At 42.0% G+C, this 22,040-nt stretch overlaps 1 protein-coding gene across 1 annotated transcript in view; it reads right to left on the reverse strand.

Annotated features, from left to right (window-relative positions):
- Nucleotides 1-22,040, reverse strand: part of CUBN (cubilin) — a 259,861-nt gene that overhangs the window by 7,475 nt on the left and 230,346 nt on the right. The window contains exons 60-64 of the mRNA XM_034644347.1: nucleotides 15,071-15,279; nucleotides 6,452-6,614; nucleotides 5,681-5,886; nucleotides 2,637-2,784; nucleotides 1,554-1,735 (exon numbers count right to left, since the gene is read on the reverse strand). Of these exons, the coding sequence (XP_034500238.1) occupies nucleotides 1,554-1,735; nucleotides 2,637-2,784; nucleotides 5,681-5,886; nucleotides 6,452-6,614; nucleotides 15,071-15,279 (908 nt within the window). The remainder of the gene's footprint in view (nucleotides 1-1,553; nucleotides 1,736-2,636; nucleotides 2,785-5,680; nucleotides 5,887-6,451; nucleotides 6,615-15,070; nucleotides 15,280-22,040) is intronic.

A 22,040-nucleotide genomic window follows, 5' to 3' on the forward strand; every position in this document is an offset into this window, starting at 1 on the left:
GGGATTATTCTGTCCTCTCTCTGTATCCCCTCCTTTGATTCTATTTTACACTTTATGTAAGTGGTGAGGCACAAAGGTCTGAGTTCAATGCCCTGATGGACACAAACAATACTGTCTTCCTCTCCTCCTTTCCTCCCTGCTACATCCGTTGCTCCCCACTTCCTACCATGACAAGTATCTGCCATGATAAAAGGCCCATGCTTCCTTGAGGTACTTGTTACGCTATGGATTAAGGATATTCGTTAACAAAAGATTTAGACTAATTCTGTAGGGGAGATCTTTCCAGGATAATAAGACTTCAGAACAGATGTAGAGGAAACCATTTGGAAACTGTACCAAAGACTCTGGTGTACGTGAGACAAAACCCATTTAGAGTGCTTCCGGTGAGGTTTACATTCAAAGTCCATCCACGGAGGAATGTAGTGTCTTTGGCTATCCAAGTCTTCGGTGACACTGCCTAAGAATGAATACATTTCCAAAAGAGTTTGCAAAGGACACCCAAGTGAGCTCTGGGGTTTCCATGGTAAAACATAGGCACTGCACTCCACACAGCGTCTGCCTCAGTGATGTGCCCATTCAGAACATCCTCCCGTGAGCGACAGCGTCACAGTGCTCGCTCATACAGTGTACGTGGTGCGGAGGAACAAGGACCCAGACAGGGCTCTTGTGGTGGGGCTGGGGGCTCACAGAGGTGCAAGCACTCCCGGAGCTGGTTCTGCTTCTTCCGCGCACTGGATGATTCTCTCTGAACCCACACATCCCCTCCTTCGGGAAACTGCTCTGTCCCCAAACTAAATCAGGTGCTCCTAACCGTGCTGACTCTGTTGTGTGAGAATTATTTCCTGCGTTTCCCATGGACTGTGAGCCTCCTGGGGCCCTGATTATGTCTTGTTCTCTATTGCATTCCAGTGCTGGGACCTAGAAAACGCTTGGTAAATATTTATGGCACGAAAGAGCAATGAACAAATTAAGAATAAGTGGGATCCATGATTAGAAGTTGCAGAGACAGAGGTGAAAAATCTTCAGTGATCCATCTTTTAAATAGTTCATTTATTGGGGCACCTTGGTGGCTTAGTTGGCTAAGTGTCTGCCTTCGGCCCAAGTCATGATCCCAGGGTCCTAGAATGGAGTCTCGTGTTGGGCTCCTTGCTCAGCAGGGAGCCTGCTTCTCCCTCTCTCTCTGTCTGCTGCTCCCCTTGCTTGTGTTCTCCCTCTCTCTCTGTCAAATAAATAAATAAAATCTTTAAAAAAAATAAATGAACTATTTATTCATTAATATTTATTCATTAATATTCATTAATAGTTCATTTATTTTTTTTAAGATTTTATTTATTTATTCGAGAGAGAGAGGGTAAGCAAGAGAGAGCACAAGCCAGGGGAAGAGGCAGAGGGAAAGGGAGAAGCACACTCCCCACTCAGCAGGGAGTCCAATGCCGGAGCTCAATTCCAGGACCCCAGGATCATGACCTGAGCCAAAGGCAGATGCTTAACCTACTGAGCCACCCATGCACCCATTAAATAGCTCATTTATATGATATCCAAACATATGTTACCTCCAAGAAATCATGTGTGCATTCACTTGAGTCCTCGATGCCAAATGAATGAAAAAAGAGGGAAATGGTATGGTTCTGTGGGGCTGTGAGAATAACAGTGCAATCCAAGTTATTGTCATAATTATCTGGCCATCCAGGGCTCTTCAGACTGCCAAAAGCCTTGTTATATTCTCTGTTGCAACCTTAGAGGAAAAAAAATTCACTATTAATGTATGCATCCCAATATTTCATGCTCTTTCAACCTGACAGAAAGAATTCAAAAAGATGATTAAATTTGAACAAACTTCAGAAAAAAGCTAAGCCAGCCCATGCACTTCCCTTTGAGATAAGTGAGGTCAGAGGAAGCAAGGTACGACACGGAGAGCAAACGCAACGCAGCGTCTCCTTAACATAAAACAGCCCCACGGGAAATATGAAATGTGAGCCTTCCCTTTGAAGAGGAATGGTCTAGCATTCTCTGCACTGTCTTGATCACACGGAAGTAGAGTGGGCTGACATCTAGATTTCTGCAGGCACAAAGTCTCTGCACCCAAGACAGACTTTTGTCTAAGGATTTCCATTTACATCCTTGTTACCTGTTCTCATAGAATTGGTAAACTGCTGTTCTTTATCATTTGGGTAAAAATGGGTAAAACCACCCCAAATATTTCTGTTTGTTTTAATCAAAGGCAGCTTTGGTTTACATCAAGCTGGAAATGAACATCAAATAATGTTCTCTGGCAATAAACTTCTTAGCTGTGATCATAATCAAATCACCCTTTCAGGACTTCTTGGTATTTACAGAATAATTTCCTAAGGTACAGTGAGGTCCCTATGCAGTCAAGTGGGTAATTAATAAAACATCGGGTATATACTTAAATTAACTCCGTGAACTTTGAAGAATATGCTGGCATTCTAAACATTTTAATTAGGATCTTTCACTTTACCTCTTCAGAAGCCAGCTTTAGTAATTTGCTGAAGTGGGCTTGGCGTCTAGTTAAAATTCTTACCTCGCTGCGGGTGTGGTTTATGTGACCAGGCCCAAATTTACTCACAGGCGGGGGTTCTAGCAGGAATGATGACAGTGGTGGATTCAGGGCTCACCTGCAATCTGATAGGTAAAACCCACTCTCGAGTTTCTGCTGAGAACTTCAGATTTGAAGGTGACAATTGCTGTGCTCCCAGAAGAATAGAACGTTGGTGCCGTTGAAGCATTTCTGCCACAGACCAGAAGTCCCGGATTTGCGTGACTCTGAAATGAAATGGAGGCCACATCACGCTAGATTTAGTTTCAAAAGAGAATAGGCTGTAGTGGAAACTAAACTGCATATAAAAGTATGGCTTAAGTACTCAGCCATGGAGGGGCGCCTGAGCGGCTCAGTCGGTTAAGTGTCTGCCTTCGGCTCTGTTCATGAACCCAGGGTCCTGGGATTGAGCCCCACGTTGGGCTCCCTGCTCAGCGAGGAGTCTGCTTCGCCCTCTGAGGTACCCCCCCACTCATGCTCTCTCTCTCTCTTTCTCTCCACTCAAATAAATAAATAGAATCTTTAAAAAAAAAATTCAGCCATAGAAACTGGTTACAGTGTTTGAAGCCCTCGGCAACCAGGGCTTGGAATCCACAAATGTCTCACACTCCCAGAGGGGCAGGAAGGAGAGGCCAAGTTTCTGCTGAAACCAGGAGACAGACACTGTGTGCGAACAAGACTCTTTCCCCCCTCATGGAGCTTCATAGCCAAAGGCCTGTGAGTTGGTCTGAACACACATCCAGGCTGACCGAGCTCAATATAGTTCCACCAGGTCTCCCCATCATCCTGAACTCCAGAAGCCTAACCCAGCACTGCTCCCAGATCTCCCCACCCCTGAGCTCTTCTAACCGGACTTTGGCAACACCGGGAATCCCCCAAGGCAGCCCCGCGCTGCAATGAGTTCCCTGTTTCCCCTTTGTAAAACCTGGGCAACCCTCCACCTCTCAAGATAGTAGGGTAATGAGGCCCAGCGCCTACCCGTCCTTGCATTGAAACCACTGGCACCAAAGGTAAGACATTTGCTGCCTCGCACTCTTGGGCGCCTACTGACCGGCCTGTTTCCCACTCATGTTTACAAGCTCCTGGTGCTGATGTCTCCTGCTGCTGGTCCTTTCCTAACCTTGCCTTTGGCCTCCTCTGAACTTTGACTGCACTGTTAACCACCACTGCATACATCCATAGCCTTTCTACTTCGTGGCCTTGAGTGAAGCTTGGGTCTCCTGCAGCCTCCTGGTAGAGGCCACTCTTCCCATAGTCCATAATTCCTTGAGTAAGAATAGCGGTGGGGGGGCTGGGGAGTGGGGGGGCGGTTCTCCAGGTGGCTCCCTGCAGTACCTAGCCTTGCATCAAAGCCAGTTCTCCTCTGAGGGTCTCTACATCTGGCCTAAGATTCCTCTGACCCTCCTCACCATTCTCACTTTCCCTCTGGTGACTTTCCTTCATTAAAGACTAGTGTCTTACCTCATCGTCGTCCCCTGCACCCCATTTCCTTTCTCAACCCTCGGAGGTTTCAGTGTTTTTACAGGTGACCCGCTGAACACCCCAATCTGCGTTCCTTACTACCAGTGACTTTCCCCTCCACTGTCCGTGGTTGCCTATGCCTGCCATTCACCATCATCACATAATCGTCGCATGAACTTCCAACTCTATCTCCCCCTCCTACTCTCGGACACCTGGAGAGTTCCAGTTTCTCCTGGTTGTCAGTAAATTCCCTATCTTTCCTCCCAACCTACCCTCCCTGAAACCCTTTGTTCTTTCCTTTATTCACTCAGCCAAAGGACATTATTCATTCGTGACAAATACTGGGTCTTCTTTGAGGCCCATCCAGCTGCTGTTATGACCCAGAGCTGCCTTGTGGCTTGCAAGTAGCATTTCCCTCCCCAGATGGGAGTCTGCCCCAATCCTCATCATCTCAGCTTCGGGAAGCAATGGGAAATTGAAAGAGCTTTAACCGAAGGGCCTTGTTCCAATTGGCTCTAAGCCCTTCCAGGAAGGGCACCACCAGGGAACAGGAATCTCATTCTGAAAACCACTGCCAACGGAATGGTGATCACCTTGTACCTTGGCCACAGTGGGGGCCTGGGCTACGTCTCAGAACCTGGGCTTTCCAAAATTCAATAAATACAGTGTCTGCTCAGCTGCCAGCTCTTCTCAGACCTCTCCAATTGGAGTCAGCCAAACTGGATTTTTCTACCACCACCAAGATCCATGTGTAAACCAGGGGACTCTGGGTTTATAATAAGGAGGACCCCAAAAACTCAGGAAGGGATAAACTGGATCCTCTGCTATTGCCAGCCTGTGGGGGGTTGTATATGACACCCTGGGAATGACCCGGGGCAGATTAGCGGCTCCTCGAATGCTGAAAGACAATTCAGGGATTCCTGGGGGGTTTTCCCAGGGATCCATCCCCACTCATAGCTCCACACTCTACACAGGCTCCGTGGATCATATCATGACTCCCATTATTTCAGCTATTGACCCCTGTAATGATGACACCCCACTCTTCAGGCCTTCTGTTAATATCACACATCTACATCCAACTGTCTCCTCAACGTCTTAGCCCACGGGCAATTCTCTCTCTCTCTTTTTAAAACCAAAACTGCTTTTTCTTTTTTTCTCTCTTATATGACTGTGAATATAGTCCCATTGGACTGGTGCCAAATGGCCTCGTAACTGCTTTCCCTGTGTTCCACACTGACCGCTTCAGTTCATCCTATCCACAGATCCCCCAGCTGCAGAAGTGTTTCCCTGAGCATGGTCCTTGGAGCACCAGTGGCAGAACAGTGAAGCTGTTCATCAAAAATTTAGATTAATAGGTGCTATGTGGGGAAATCAGTATCGGAGGGTGAGGCCCTGGCGTATGCACTTTTATCTAGATACCCAGATGTTTCTTGTGCCCAAGGAAGTTTGAGAGCTCCCCACCTATAAGACCAAGCGCAAGTTTCTTAACGCCGAAATAGAGGGTTTTGGATATGGCTGTATATGTATGTGTATGTTTTGTATGTTAAGCTGGAGGCAAGTTTGAGAATTTATTTAATTATGCCCTCATTATTTCAAGTGTTCTGCAAATACTGGTGAAAAAAGGTCATTAGATGGGACTGCCCTGCGTCCTCTGATTGTTACCTCAGGCGAGTCCTGAAATTCCAAGTAATTCTGGTTGCAGTCTTGGGAGGGCAGCTGCAGGGCCCACACCGTTATCTTGACCTGCTGATGTGGAGGAGCTTCGAGGACCCAAGTACACACGGAAAATGGGATTTCGGGGTTTGATGAGTTGGGTGATGAAATACTCTGTGGGGTCCAAGTGGCATTATACGTTCCACCACAAGGCACTGGAAAAAGAGAACAGCTTGTTAGACAAATTTTATTCATGTTTCCACATACACACAATATTTAAAATTCAGCCTTCCCTACCCTTTCAGTCCAAAGAACTGTAGTTACATCATTCTATAAAGAAGGTAGGGTGTTCTTCACTATGAATCATAGCAATTTAGGGGTGTCTGGGTGGCTCAGTCGGTTAAGCGGCTGCCTTCAGCTCAGGTCATGATCTCAGGTTCCTGGGATTGCGCCCCTTGGCGGGCTCCCTGCTCAGCAGAAAGTCAGATTCTCCCTCTACCCTCTGCCGCTCTCCCCCGACACCTGCTCATGCCCCCCCTTAAGTAAATCAATAAGATCTTAAAAAAAATAGAATCATACCAAATTTGTATCACTGATGAAACACAGAGTAATTAACATGGTATTTAGTAACTGACATTGAGCTTACATAGGGATTAACACTGAGTTCAGTAATTAACATTGAGTTTAGTAATTAACATTGAGCGTAGATAGAAGCATGGCATTATTTTTAGTGCATAAATACACATTTCATAAAACATAAAAATGTCTCCATTTACTCACTGTCCACAATGGTATACGTAGCATTAAATCCTTCCCTTTCTAAGGTTACGTCACTGACAAACTGAACCGTCAGGAAGTTGCCAGAAGAGATAAAGGGAGCAGGTACAGTGGAACCGCAAAATGTTCCAGCCAAGTTGGCGTTCTCACTATCCCCGTCGTATAACTGAAAAGAAACATAGTTCGTTCATTTTCCATTACTCATAAGGAAGCTGCATATTTTACACTGAAATGGACGTGGAGTCACAACAGGTCATGATGGGGAAACTTACACTGATGTTGCTAGAGCAAGTTTTAACCTAGGAAAGCTGCTATTGAATCGATGCTATTGTAATGATTTTCATAAAAAACCTGGTATGATGCCTAGAAATCCTTTCTCACTACAGAAGTCGTATCTGATTTAAAACAACTGTGTCATTAGAGCCAGCAGATGCACTGTCCTTGGCCTGCATGGCCCTCACTGCCACACAGGTCAAGCCCCTGAGATCTTGTGCCTGGGTTCGCACCGCTGACTCCCTAAGGAGCTCCGATTCCACTCTTGCCCCTCTTTAGCCTCTCCTCAACAGGTGAGTCATAGGATACGGTTAAAATTAAGTCAGACCAGGTCACTGCTTCCCAGCCGCTCAATAGAAAAACTAAAGCCATTACAGTGGCCTTCAAGGCCTGAGAGCATCTGCTCTCCATGCCACCCCTGGCTTTCCCCATCTGATACCTTACTGTCCCCCCATCGTTCTCTCTGCTCCTGGAGCAAACCAGGCTCACTCTGCTTCCCGGCTGTTGAGTTTGTGGTTGGCTCTGCTGGAACATCCCTCTCCTATACATCCATATCGTTCACTCTTCTTCGTTCCTTCAGGACTTTACTCAAACATCACTGAACCGCTAAAGCCATCCCTGACCACCCTCCTTAAAATGTGAACTCTCTCCCAATTCCCTTTCTCCCTTCCTGCTTCCTTCTTTCTTTGGAGCATGCATTATCTGCACATACTCCATATATTACTTATATTATTGTCTTCTGCTCTGAAGATGACACTAATTCCATGGAAACACAGGCTGCTGGTCTGATCTGTGCACTGCTTTGTCCCCAGTTTTTAGAAGTGTCCGGCACACAAAGTCACCCAGTACATGTCTAATAAATGAGTAGTGCTTTGGTCCCTCTCTCCCACTGCCCACCCCACCGGAACTTATTCTCCCCAAGGCCTCCTGATATCAAAAATCCGCTCGAGCCTAAGACATCAGTCATCCTCGATTCCTCTCTCCCTCCCCACTGACCCCACATCTATCCCACTCTACCTTCAAAATCTTCCGCAGAGGGCTCTCCCCATTGCTATCACTATTGTCCTCACCTTGGTTGGCGTAACATCTTCCTAAGAGATCTGTGTCCACAGAGCAGCCACAGTCATCTCTGCAGCACTAACGCCCGAGGGTTTGCAAACTTAAATCATGCTGCTGCTCCAGTGGATTCCACAGCACCTGAAGTGACACCCGAACTCTGTATGCTGGCCCATAAGCCCCGCCCTGCTCTGGCCTAGGGCCTCTTCCCAGACCCCTCCACTGCCTTCTTCCCATACCTCTTCTGGCCAGGACAGTCTCCTCAAGGCCCCCGCACTGGCGGCTCCTCCGGTGGGGAGCATTTCTCTTTCCCCAGCTCTTGAACTGGCCACTCCCCCTTGTCATGTGGTCTCAGCACAAACGTCACCTCCTCAGAGAGCCCGACCCTACGGTAAGTTGCCAGGCCCCCAACATCTGTTTTCTTATTACAATCAAAATGCACCTTATTTGTGGCTGATTTATTTTTTTCTCAACTCTCTCCCAATAAAAATGTAAGTCCCCTGAGTGGGAAGACTGATTATTCCCTGTGGTGTCACCAGCACCCAGAAAAACTCCCAGCCATAGGGACCTTCGACAGACACCTGTCAAAATCGTGGACACCTGATTTTCTTCCAAGCATATTGCCAGGAAACAGACTTCTCCCGCTGTCATCTTCACGGTATTTCTAAAACAAGGATGTGTGCATAGATCCAAACATTGAATTTATAACAGAACTACGGTGTGTTATAAACTTCAAAGTAGCCATGACCACTGATATTATTCTAAAATGCTAGGAATGTATAAAATAGTCATTTCAAAATAAACAGAAAAGTCAATTTACCACTAGGTGGCACTGACTCTCTTGCTTACACGGGATTGTAGTAAATTTAGAGCCAGAAGAGACTGGAGAGTTGGATAATCTCGTCGGATCTGTGTAAGTTTTAGGCAATGTCCCTTTTCTGGTAAACAAGTTAAAACATTATGATGGCTGCCACCTGTATCATCAGATTCATACTAGCAAGCATTTTTATTTTTATTTATTTATATTTAGTTCATTTTTATTTTTATTCTCTGCCTCTGTGCTAGGTCCTGTATCTACAAGGATATATATGGCACTTTCCATACATTCAAGACACTCATTGACACTAATTTGTGAGAGAGACCCATACATGTAATATACATACACATTTATGTGTCAATTATATATAAAATTTTTAGAAGTGAGTACTACAGTGAAGGATTTCAAGGCAATAAGCGAACCCAGATGATGGAGTCAGGAAAGATCTCAGATAGGCATTTGAAGAGGCATTTAAAAGCAGGTAGGGACCTCCCAGACCTAGAGAGGAAGAAGGGCATCCCAGACCAAAGAACATGGTATAGACGGCCTCAGTAGAGTGTAAGAGGCATATGAGAGTCTCCACAACTCACTTGGGGTGCCTGGCATTAGGGGAGAGGATGCAGGTGGGACTGAGCAAGCACCCCAGGACACAACCGTGAAGTTCCTTACAACTGGCAAGAAAGACTTTGCGTCTTCTCCTGTAGGAGTTCTAGGACGTGATGTGGGTTCTGAATAGGTAACGGGTAAATGCGATGGACAGAAATTACATAGTGCCTGGCCTCCCGCTGCTGTTCGCATCAGTTCATTCACCGCCACGGGACCATTTCTTGTAATTGAGCTGAACTCGACAGCTGGTGGCCTGTGGACCACTGACACCGGCTTCTAGGCTCCTGCACAGCCAAGGCTGGTATTTCTCCACCTGCTCTCCCATCCTGATAACGCTAGACCCCCAAGAAGGAGGGTAGCGGCAAGGTGTGCCGCGGAAGGCATACCATGCAATGCTGGGGGTGGGGAATCACATGGACTAGGATACAGATAGTGCCCTGAGGACCGTGCCCTTAACACCCGCACAATCACACGTGGCTATATATTGCATTCCGCGGGGACCTGCCACCTGGCATAACTCCGTTAGGCCTGGAGCATGGATTAGGTTCTAAGTTTTGCAGATAAGCGCTAAGAAGGATTTTGTGCTTTCTCAGCTGTGAACCCTCTGACAGTGGAGCATAGTAGAAACTACTTAAGATCCTGAAGGAATTGCTCACGTCAGCTGGGGGAAGATGGCCTCTGACGACAACGACTGTCAGGTCCTGCACTTTATCCAGCTGTTAATTTGTAGGAGAAAGTGGGGAGGCCATGTTGGGATTTTACTTTCTATGAACTTTTACTTTTTTTTTTTTTTAAAGATTTTATTTATTTATTTGACAGAGATAGAGACAGCCAGTGAGAGAGGGAACACAAGGCAGGGGGAGTGGGAGAGGAAGAAGCAGGCTCATAGCAGAGGAGCCTGATGTGGGGCTCGATCCCATAACGCCGGGATCACGCCCTGAGCCGAAGGCAGACGCTTAACTGCTGTGCCACCCAGGCACCCCTCTATGAACTTTTAACACAAAAGGGCATTAAGACAATAAGGCCAATATTGGACTTTAATTCTTTTCAAATATAACTTCATCATTTTTAGACATTAATTTCCTTAAGACTTTATCTTTTAATATCTCCTTGGGAATTTGACAACAGCAGGATTTCTATATGCTTATTTGGAGCGTGCCTACGCTGTATTTTAGAGTGTCTCCGCGAGTTCTTTGACTTTTTTGAGGAGCCTTCGTTAAGGTCTGCCGGACAGGCCTGGGTGTAATTTCGGATGGCAGGAGAACAGAGAGTGGTTTTTCAGATTTAGGGTTGAACTCCAACCCATTTCAGAACTTTATGGGGAAAAATGTTCTATTGGTCCTAGTGGTCTCAGGAGGGACCACAAGAAGCAGTGATTACAATCAGCTCTGCAAATACTGGAGGTTTTATATTATTATTATTATTAATGTATTTATTTAATCTCAATGTTCTTTTCCAGTGCCTGGAGCAGTGTCTGGAATATAGTAGGTACTCAAATAAATATTTACTGAATGAATGAATGAATGAACAAACGAATGAATGGTAGGGACTAGCTCATGGAACCCAACGCCTTGATAGAATGCAGATCTCTTCCTAACACTGACTGCCCACAGACTGAATGGTTAAGCCCATTGGTTTAAGAGAGAGGTCCTCAGTGGGGGCAGGGTCACCTCCCAGAGAGGGTTTTGCAAGCGAGCCGTGTTTTTTGGGTCATTACGATAATTTGGGGCTATGACTGGCATTTAGTGTGTAGGACCACCACAGATCCCATCTGCAAAGTGAAGATTTATTCTGTCCCATGTAACTTTTCAAGGTCCGGCCAGACATTTGTGTAATAAAACTGCTCATTGCCGTGGGATCCCAGAACCTAAATGCGTTCTCTATAGAGCACAAAAACATTTTGCATAGTTTTAATAGGCACCAAATTTCCAAGAATGCAATTACAGTGTAAGTGGAAGGAAGACTGTACTTCGTTCCGTTGAGAACTATTTTTTTGAGTTTTTCCATTATTTTGGAAGTTCATATTGCAGACGGTGAGGTTATCGGCATTTAAGTTGCAAACACAGCCTATCCATATTAGTTTAAATTTGTACTTTTGCATTTGCCATGATCCCACTTAGAAGAACCTGACTACTTTATCACGTGGCATAATACAGTTGTAACAGAGCATTTATGTATCTAAGTCTGCACTGTTTCATATACTCTCTTTTTATTCCCCCTTTTTATTGCATTTAGGACATTATATTATGTTTTTGAAACTATGTATATGGGTAGGCTATAGCACAGATGACCTCACTTCAGATAGTCAAGGAATCACCATAAATATGATACTGGCTATTCGAATGGGCATGGATTAGGTTGGGAAGATGCTGGGAAATGTTAGGAAGGAGGCATTTCCTTTCTACTAGTTCCACATTTCCTAGAGAGGAATGTCAGTTAGAGCCACAGCGCTGAGCCCTTTCTGCCATTTCTCTCACTGCTCACCACAAGAGACAAGTGACTTAACAGCTGGCAGGCTGGTGGGTCAGGAAGCTGGGCATACACTACAGACCTGCAAGTCCATCCTTTACTCTTTCTCTCCAGGGGCCCCCCAACAGGTAGTGGGCTTCTGGGTTCCTACGAAATCCAGCTCAGCCAACCCATGGAGAAAGCCTTTCCTGAATCCCCAAATGACTCAATTATACCTTCTTCTCTACTTTGGCTCATTGTTCATATTTATTGATTTTGTCTTGTTGTACAATAACTTATACACTTACGTGTTGGCTTCCTCCGCTTTGCTGACAGCAACTTAGGGAACCCTATCTTTAACCCTCTGTATCTATGCTGTGGGGTGCGTGGCACATCATCACGCCATGTGACTCTGTATGGAATGGATGTGATGTTAATTTCAACAGAAATGCTCAGCGAAACCCGCAATCGTGCTGTACTGCCGTTATCGTAATAACTTTTCAAGTCGACCCTTTCAAAAACTGGGAGATATAATCATGAATGAATGGAATTGCCATGTTTTCACCTGTTATTGACCTACAGAACTGAATTAAATTAGCTTTTCTAAAAAGTGATTTGATTATAATATCTAAGAAACACGCTACGAGGAATCAAATGTCCCGTTTATCACAGAGAATCGCTTTACTACAGATATCTCCAGGCTTCACATTCCAAGGACTGTTCTTTGATCTGCCAGTTTGGTAAAAGCTGGAAAAGTTGCCAGCATAGAGAAACTGCTTTCCCAAGAAGGAAAACAAGAGTAGATCTGAACAGAATTTCTTGAAAAACTGGGGGTGGGGAGACATTTTATATTTAAGCTAGATAATAACTCTTTCTTTTTGATATTTGTATTTTTGTCCCAAATGACTTGAAGAAATTCAGAAAATTGCTAGTTGCTTTAGTAACAGTATCAAATCATGCTCAGGAAAGGATGAGAATATCAATCAACCTTCCCACTAGCAGGACCACACCCAAAATATCCTGCATGAATTGACTTTTATGGTAATTCTTCTGTAAATCAATTATTTTTAATGTTTTAAGAAAAAGTGATTCCCCAACCAGCCTGCCCGTCTGGCATTACACAAGGGTGGGGGGTGGGGAAATGAATTTGTTTTTAAATTGCATTTCAGGCCCAGTGCTGCACACTGCGGCATACATGAACTTTATCCACAAAACAGCCTTGCAAAGTAGGTACAATTATGGGATTTTTTTCATTTGTTTTTTAATAGATGCAGTGAGAAAGAATCGGGGCGTGAGGAAATTTGTCTGGCGACAACACTGGGTTAGAGTCCATATGACCTGCCTCTAGAGCGTATGACCCTCCTATAAAGCCAGGGTCGCTCTCACGCTTTCTTGAATATCTGCTTTGCTGCTGCTCTGGCCATTTGGCATCATTTTAGAAAAGAATTCCACCTGAGCCGAAATCCCTCGTTAGGTCCAATCTTTCAGGAACTCCCTCTGATCTGGCTGCTGTGCCAATCAATACTTCAGTTAAAAAACGGTCGTCATTCAGTCTGATGAGTGTTTCCTTCACCTTCACCTTTCTTGGCCTCTAATTTATAATTTGATAATACTGACCACCCACCCTTGGTGAGAGACGCTTCTCCCTTGACTTTTGTGATCCTCCACTATTCCTGGCTTTTATATTTTTTCCATGACTCGTCTGTATCTCATCCTGCCTCTGTTGTCCTCTCTGGCTGCCTTGCTGCGGACCTTTCCCCAAATGGAGCAGAAGCCTGGCTTCTAGCTCCCTGCTCCCTTCCTGAAAGACAACAGTGATTCTTCTCACTGCAGAAGTGCTTTCTGTTCGTGCTACTCTCTTCGCCCTGGAGCCCCATCCATCCTCTGCCCACCTGCCTGCCCTGCTGTCCTCCAAACTGAACCCCCACCTTACAAAGCATGGTCTCCTCCCAACAGTACTGACATTCTCCTGCTCTCCTGGGCTTGGAGCTTATGACAGTATATAATTAAGTGCTCAATAAGTATTCCATCTATGGCTTTTCCTTCCTTTTTAAAAAAAAAATTCTTTAAAATTGAAGACAATTTTTAAACTTAAAACTGCATCTTGCACTAGGCTTGACATCTCCATCTCTGTACCCTCTTTTACTAAAAGTAACGTCTTCCTGGGGTCCCACCTCCAGACTCTCTGCTCACTACCCACCTGCAATGCTGATTTCATATTAGTTTTCCTTAAAACTTCCCTCATCATAGCACTCATTGGAAAACCTTCAATTCCTCCTTATTTTCAACTGCATAAAATCTGAATTCATTAATTTGACTTCTCTTTCTTTCTTCTTTCTTTCTTTTTTTCTTTCTTTCTTTGTTTCCTTCTAGTTTGACTTTTCAAGATTCTTTGCGATCTGGGTACTTTTCCACCAATAAGATTAGGCAATCCTATTTCTTGCTGCTTTTTGGAATATTCTGCTCCAGTAAAGTCAGTCCCTTCACTCTTTCAAGAACATTCATATGCCAACTGCTGTATCTCCCTTCTTTTGATGTGCACCTTGCCTGGAAAGCTTTCTCTCCTGACAGCTTTCCCTCACTCTATGAAGACTTCCTTCTTCATGCCAGATCATCATGAACTTTCCTCCCTTTTAAATTTGCACATTGCTTTGCGCCTCTATCCAATGCATTAGTTGGCACTTCAATATAGACTATCCTGAACTGTCTATTGTTGATTTGCACGCATCACCCACTACTCTTACAATCAGATTGAAGCTCCTCACGGGCACAAATCTTGCCACACTGGCTGTCCCTCCGCCCACAAAGTGTAGTAGTATACACTGGCTGATTCTATTAGAAGGTTTAATCTGAATTCGGGGGCGCCTGCCCGGCTCCGTTGGAGGAGCATGAACTCTTGATCTCAGGTACAGAGATTACTTAAACAAAAGAAAAAAAAAACAGCTTTGAATTCATATGCCTTTATAGGTACAATAATTTAATATTAACGAATCATTAAAACTTGAGCAGAAAAGTTTCTTGACTTCCTTTTAATGGGACTTCAGAACTAAGCTATTTTCTATATCTACAGGTAATATGGAAAGTAAATATATAAACTTCATTTTAGGATTTGCCAAAGGTCTTTCAAGTATCTCTTTCCATACAACCCACCTTTCCATGGATCATCTCTTGACAAAGCATGGATGAACAGGGAATCTTAAAGCTAATGTCAGAAGCCACATACCATTTCTGAGTCGTCTATATTAAAGATTTGATATGAAGACAGAGCATCTGTAATAATAAATGTTGTATCCTTGAAGAATATGTCATTTTAAAAATTAGCAGTACTCAAAATTTTCATGACTCCCTGAATGGTATAACCGGGCACATACCACATTGAAGTCCCGGATAGAAGACTCCGTTAGGAAATAGAATAGCCTTACCTTTACATAATCATATATGCATCTTTGCAAAATACTTTGTGCCTCCAGAGAAAATGTATTGAAGGTAAGTTTAATTAGCTTGTTTACGGGTGCAGTTATGAACCAGACACAGTTTAAATTCTTGTCATATCTTCCATTGAAGTCCGAGTCAGGAGAGGCAAAGGTATTATTCGAACCTGTCAGATAACCACCACATCCTTGCCGAGGCCCTGCATTAAAACAAAGACAGTTCACTCCGCAAACCAAAGAGAATGGATCTTAAATTTTACATGGAGGGTTAAAAATATCACAAGAGTTTCTATTTCGGTGACACTCGCATGCACGTTATCAGAAGGGGCACTGGCCTTCAGTGGGCTTATGTGAGCATTGTTTCGGCTCACATTAGCTTTTTTGTTACTTATTTCCTTTCTGCTCCTGTGAGTCCCCTTTCAGTCCCCCTTCTAGTCACCTAGAAAAGTGGGGAACCACATTTAGTTTTATATACATTTTTAGAACCACTGATGGGATTTATTGAAGATTTTCTATCCTTGAAAAATACAGTTTTTTAGAAAATAAAGTGTTTTGCATAACAAAACCTGTGGAAACCATGAACAAATTTTACTTTTATGTTCTGCTTTTATCAACAATATCAGATTAAAAACTGAATTTATGAAGAATTTACCCAACACTCCAAGATAATCGGCTCCCAACAAACCTTTTATGTAAACAATCTGTTAGAAAGAGGCTGAGGGGCATTTAACCCTACACACATTTAACAAAACAGTCCAGTTTATATTAAAACACACTCTGTATTTGACTTTTTTTTTTTTTCAAAAAGAAAGGGAGGCTGAAAAAGAGCTTTATTGGGAAAAAAAATTCTACTTTGAAATTAAAACTTTGAGATTCATAATAAAAACAGAAAAGAGAGATAAAGAATCCCCTCAAGATGACAGAATGGTCAACTATGAAAAAAATATGGGACAAAGTCCTCCGAACATAGGACATAGTTTTGTTCATTTCACAGTCCAAGGCATTATTTTGGGAATGATGTGAGAAGAGTGTAAAAGGAAGACAAACTTATCGATGATTTTGAAAGCGTGAGCATGAACTAAATTCAAAATAACCCTAGTAGGAATAGGGATTAAGTAAGTCCTCAACGTAATGTTCATAAAGCTACCATTCTACACAAATATAGATCATTTTTATTTCCAAAGTTAAATCTCACTGACATTGGACTTTCTTTTATTTGTCTCATTGTTATTTATCTGTTAATGGTGAAAGGATTGCTTGCAACATTAGGGGGCGCTAAGATTTTGTCCTTGGAACTTGGCAGGAAATGGAAACAATGGCGGCCCTCCTCGCAGGCAAAGAGTCTCAAACTTGCTGCGTGGTTTTCAGGATAGGTGCATTATTTAGTAGGTCAGGCTGCCCTGTCCATAGCTTCAAAGATAAAATGAGAGATTATTTGCACAGTCAGACGTTTCCTGGAGTTGAAAAGCTTCCAAAGGCCAGTCCCTGATAAATCCGCAGATGGTATGTAGGACAAAATTATTCTGAAACCAAAGCAATGCCCAGGGCTGAACCACATACTGCTAATGACTCTGCTCACATGAAAGAAGCCTGCAAACTAAAAAAGAACCAGAGTTTGCACAGCTTTTATATCCAGTGTGGACTGATCGTTACTTAAGAAAACCACTTAACTTGATTGACGTGCAGAGCCAGGAAGAACAATGACGCAAGGTATTAATGAATTGACATATGTATTCATTTATTAAATATTGGGGGTTTTTTCTTCAAAAAAATTTTTTAAAGATTCATTTACTTCTTTCAAAGAGAGAGAGCCCGCAGAGGGCGAGGGGCAGAGGGAGAGAGAGAATCACAAGCAGAATACCCACTGAGTACAAAGCCTGATGCGGGGCTCAATCTCACAACCCCCAGATCATGACCTGAGCTGAAACCAAGAGTCAGACACTTAACCAAGCGAGCCATCCAGGCACTCCATCAAATACTGTTTTAATAGTCAAAGAAACATATTTAGTATTGAGGTGGGTAAAGATAAACGGTAGTCCAACAGCAGTGATAAGACATAGATAAATAATGATAATACCATTTAGAAAAAGGGAAAAAAAACCAGGTATCATAAAAGAGGCAGGGAAGTGTTGTGAGTTTTGCAGGAAGGGAGAGACTACTTCAGGCTATGAGGATATAGAATGTCCAAGGAAAAGGTGACATTTGATTTGGGTCTTGAAGGATAAACAGAACAAGACCATGTAGAAATGGGATCGGTATTGGCAATTCCAGGCAGAAGGAACCTCATAACCAAAGATGCAGTGGACAAGAATTTACATTATATGCATAGGAAAGCATAATTCTGTTAGTGAACACTATAGAGTTCATGAAGGACAAGAAGATTGGGAAACAGGATAGGCTGTTCTGCAGAGAGCCTCAACTGCCAGATCATAGAACTTGACCTTGAGACTTTACTCTGTGGTTAATGGGGATCCACCTGAAAGGTTTTAGATTAGAAGAGTGGTAGGGTCAGAATGCACTTTCTAAACAATTCTGATCTAAAAATGTATCTGGTAGCAGCATTACATGGAAGGTGTGGGACTGGAGGAGATAAAACCAGGAGAGAAGACATGGCCACAGTGTGGGCTGCAAGGGCAGTAAAGAGTTGGAGGCTTGTATACCAGAAATTGGTATTATTGGGTTTATTCTATGAATGCATCAGCTTTAAAAATTAAATGTTGGGGCGCCTGGGTGGCACAGCGGTTAAGCGTCTGCCTTCGGCTCAGGGCGTGATCCCGGCGTTGTGGGATCAAGCCCCACATCAGGCTCTTCTGCTATGAGCCTGCTTCTTCCTCTCCCACTCCCCCTGCTTGTGTTCCCTCTCTCACTGGCTGTCTCTATCTCTGTCAAATAAATAAATAAAATCTTTAAAAAAAAAAATAAAAAAAAATAAAAAAAATAAAAATTAAATGTTATTTTTAAAAGTTCAGACTATCACCACTTGTTTATTAACTGTTAGTAATAAATTAATAAGGGCAAAATGATGATTGTATTTGGGTACAGTAGCTCCATTATACACACTTATTATCCAATAGAACTACTACTATCCCGATGTCATAAGGCAGACACACCCTCCCTCCAGGGAACCCAAAAGCAAGAACCCAAAGACTGTTGGTGTGTGCTGCCACAGACTGACTGGTAGACTGGGTGATTCTTAATTCTTCAGCCCTTCTCTTTGCAGTATATTAGAATGGACAGAGTATGCTTTTCTGTCCACTTGATGTTAGGCTTGGCCAAGTGACTGGTGTGAGGCCTCAGAATATTAATGGTTTTGAAGAAGGAAGAGGTTTTAAATGAGCTTGTGTTTTTTTGGCTTGTGCACCCATGCTCCATCCACCAAGAGCTCATGTCCCAGGTAGCTGCTGATAGAAGAAAAAGTGGATTCATAGTGCAGACCTGAACCCAGTCTGAACTGTGAAACCAAGTGTAGTCAGCCTGTAGCCCAGAAGATGCAGACAGACCAGTCCGCCAACACATCGGTGATAAAAACAAATGCTAGAAGTATAAGCCACTAAATTTTGGATGGTTTGTTATACAACATTACTGTGGCCATAGCTGATCAATACTCAAATAGCTTGTTTGAGTTAATAAACTCTAATAGAGCACATTGCTTAATTCGTATAATATACACATGGAATAAAAAAAAAAAGGAGAATTAACATTATCATCAGACAATCCTGGCCAAAATATTCACACATTTGAGGTGAGCATAACATTATGGTGAATGAATTATATAATTAATATTATATTTAAATAATGTTATGAGTAATATACTATTTGAGTGCATAGTCAAATAACTGATATAAGTATAACATTATATAAGTAAATCCCTTTCAGCGTCTGTTTGGTGCAGGAAATGGTTATAATTGCTCTAATTCCCCCACTTTAATATTTAAATAGAGGGCAACTGCTCTTTTTCTGCTCCCCTACAGCAAATGGAGTCATAAATGTATGTCTTTAGGGAAATATAGAGATGAATACTAACAAAAGAAGGATATTTTACCAAAAAGTGCTTTGCCATACTACTAGTTATATTTCTATATTTCAACAGTAACAGGATATATTAGAAAGAACCCTGTCATCTTGGAATAGTTTCATATACAACACATTAATATTCATTTGCTATATTGATATTTTTATATTTCCCTCCTGCCCTTTCTAACCAATATCAACCCTTAACCTTGACATGTTTAGCACCATAAATCCATCATCTTCCTTGTTACTCCACACATTCTACCATCCAGCAAACTCCCATCCATCAGCACTTCCTTCATCAGTCATGGTCTGTCATGACACTCCCCATGCCGGAGAACAAATGTCACTCTCACTGTCTTCCTTAAAATTGGAAACACTTCCTACAAAAGAGCTACTTCTTTAGAGAAAGAAAATGTTTGGCTAAGGAAACACTGGAAATAAAAACCTAGTAAGCAGTAAAATGTGGGTCGAGATCTACTGAATTAAAAATCAGTAACTGAATCCTAAATTATTTCCCTCCGATAATTCAACTTCAGAGTGAAGCTCAAGCCAATATAAATCTGACAAAGAAAAATGGTTCTATTATCTAAGTGAAAACATCTTGAAGCCTTTAGTGGAGACAGATGCATTTCTAAATAGTTATCGTAAGAATAGACATTTTTGTGGCTGACGTTTTATTGAAGTCTTCTGAATAGGATCTCTATCTGTCTCTAGACAATCACTACTTGGACCCATGGTAAACATCAAGCCATCCTTACGATAAAGACTGGCCTGACTTCAGGCATTTTCCCCAGTGAGCCGGCTGGAGCTTTAGCCTGTAGTCGAAGGAAGCCGACCAAAGCACAAGAAACAGAACATCAACTCATTTAAAGCTGGTGCTTTAGGGAAATGGGGGTGCACCAGGGAAGCTTCCTTCAACCACACAGGACACAGGGCTAGAGCTCCATAATCCTTTCTCTGAATAAATCTTGCTGTGATTTTCAGAGCTGCATTATTCAACTGCCCTACAGCAGAGAATTCATTTTTAAAAATTCACTTACGTTCCAGATGAACATGTTTAGTCTTTTTCTCTAAAAGCAAATTGGATTTATTTTTCTACTTTCTAACCTCAAAGATGTCTATATATATCGGTGTCTAACCTTTTAGGTAATATATATATATATATATATATATCTCGGTGTTTTTATTTAGGTTATTAGGTTATATATATATTTAGGTTATATATATTATATATATTATGTAATATATATGTAATATATATATTGCTAGAAAAAAATATATATGTATATATGCTAGAAAAATAACATAATGGGTTTTGTAACATGAATTGTGTGTTTTGTTCTTGTTTGTTTGTAGTAACATCACTCAATTTGACTACTTTTAAAAATCCTAATTTGAGACCCAGCCTAATTTAACTTAGATTGTGTATTTAGTCTGGTAATATTTGGGAAGCATAAAACGAAAATACTAAGAGAAAGGTAATTCCAGCAACTAATCAGTAGCTATCGTCACTAGAAAAAGAGCAATACAGTATATAACAAACTTAGGAGAATTTTATCATTATCTTTTTACTAATTTTGCATTATTTAGGTATTACTTTATGTATGCATCATCAGTCCCAGGGCATTTCATTCGAATCATTCTAAGTTTGAAATTTTAAAAATGATTTGCTAAGCCAATTAATATGATCGTATCAATTGATGCAGCAAAGGATTTAACAAGATCCAACGAGCATTCATGATAAAAACTCTCAGCAAAATAGGAATAGAAAGGCATTTTCCCAACTTGATACAGAGAATCTACAAAAACCTACAGCTAACAGGATACTTAATGGTGAAAAACTAAATACTTTCATCTTAAGATCAGAAACAAGGCAAGGATATTTTTTTCTCACCACTCTTACTCAACATAGTATGGGAATTCTTGCCAGTTAATACGCAAGAAAAAATATATATACAGGCTGGAGAGGAAGAAATAAAACTGCCATTATTTTCAGATGTAAAAAAAATCCCAAGGAATATACATAAAAATTCCTAAAACTAGTAAGTGAGTTCAGCAGAACTCAAAATATAAAGACAATACACAAAAATCAGGCACATTTCTATATACTGATAATATGCATCTGGGAACTGGAATTAAAAATACAACTGCTACCCCTGAAACCAATATTACACTACCTGTTAACTAACCAGAATTTAAATAAAAAGTTAAAAAAGATAAAAGTAAAAAATGTGTGTTATACGCAACTAATGAAACATCGAACTTTACATCAAAAACCAGGGATGTATTGTATGGTGACTAACATAATATAATAAAAAAAACATTAAAAAAAGTAAAAATGGAATTGTTCCAATGAAAATGAAATCCTTAGGTATGTGCTTCATGAAACATACAGGATCTGTGTGCTGAAAATTACAAAATGATGAAAAAAATCAGAGAAGACCTAACTAAATAAAGAGACATACATATTCATGGATTGGAAGACTTGATATAATAAAGATGTCAATTATTCCTAAACTGATGCATAGGTTTAATGCAATTCTTATTAAAACCCCAGCAAGATCTTTCTGTTCATATTAAAAAATACTTACTTTAAAATTTATATGGAAAAGTATAGGTCCTAGAATATTTAAAACAATCTTGACAAAGATTGGAGGAATCATTCCACCTGATATTAAGGCTTCCTATAGAGCTATAGTAATCAAGACAGTATGATATTGGCGGAGAGTTAGACACACAGATCAATGGAATAGAATAGAAAACACAGAAATAAGGGCACCTGGGTGTCTCAGTTGTTTAAGTGTCTACCTTCAGCTCAGGTTGTGATCTCAGGGTTCTGGGATCCAGACGACCCCCCCCCATCAGGTTCCCTGCTCAGGGGGGAATCTGCTTCTCTCTCTACCTCTGCCCCTCCCCCCTGTTCATCCTCTCACTTGCTCTCATATGA

Source organism: Ailuropoda melanoleuca, chromosome 15 (assembly GCF_002007445.2).
Source record: "Ailuropoda melanoleuca isolate Jingjing chromosome 15, ASM200744v2, whole genome shotgun sequence".
Classification (NCBI taxonomy): Eukaryota; Metazoa; Chordata; class Mammalia; order Carnivora; family Ursidae; genus Ailuropoda; species Ailuropoda melanoleuca.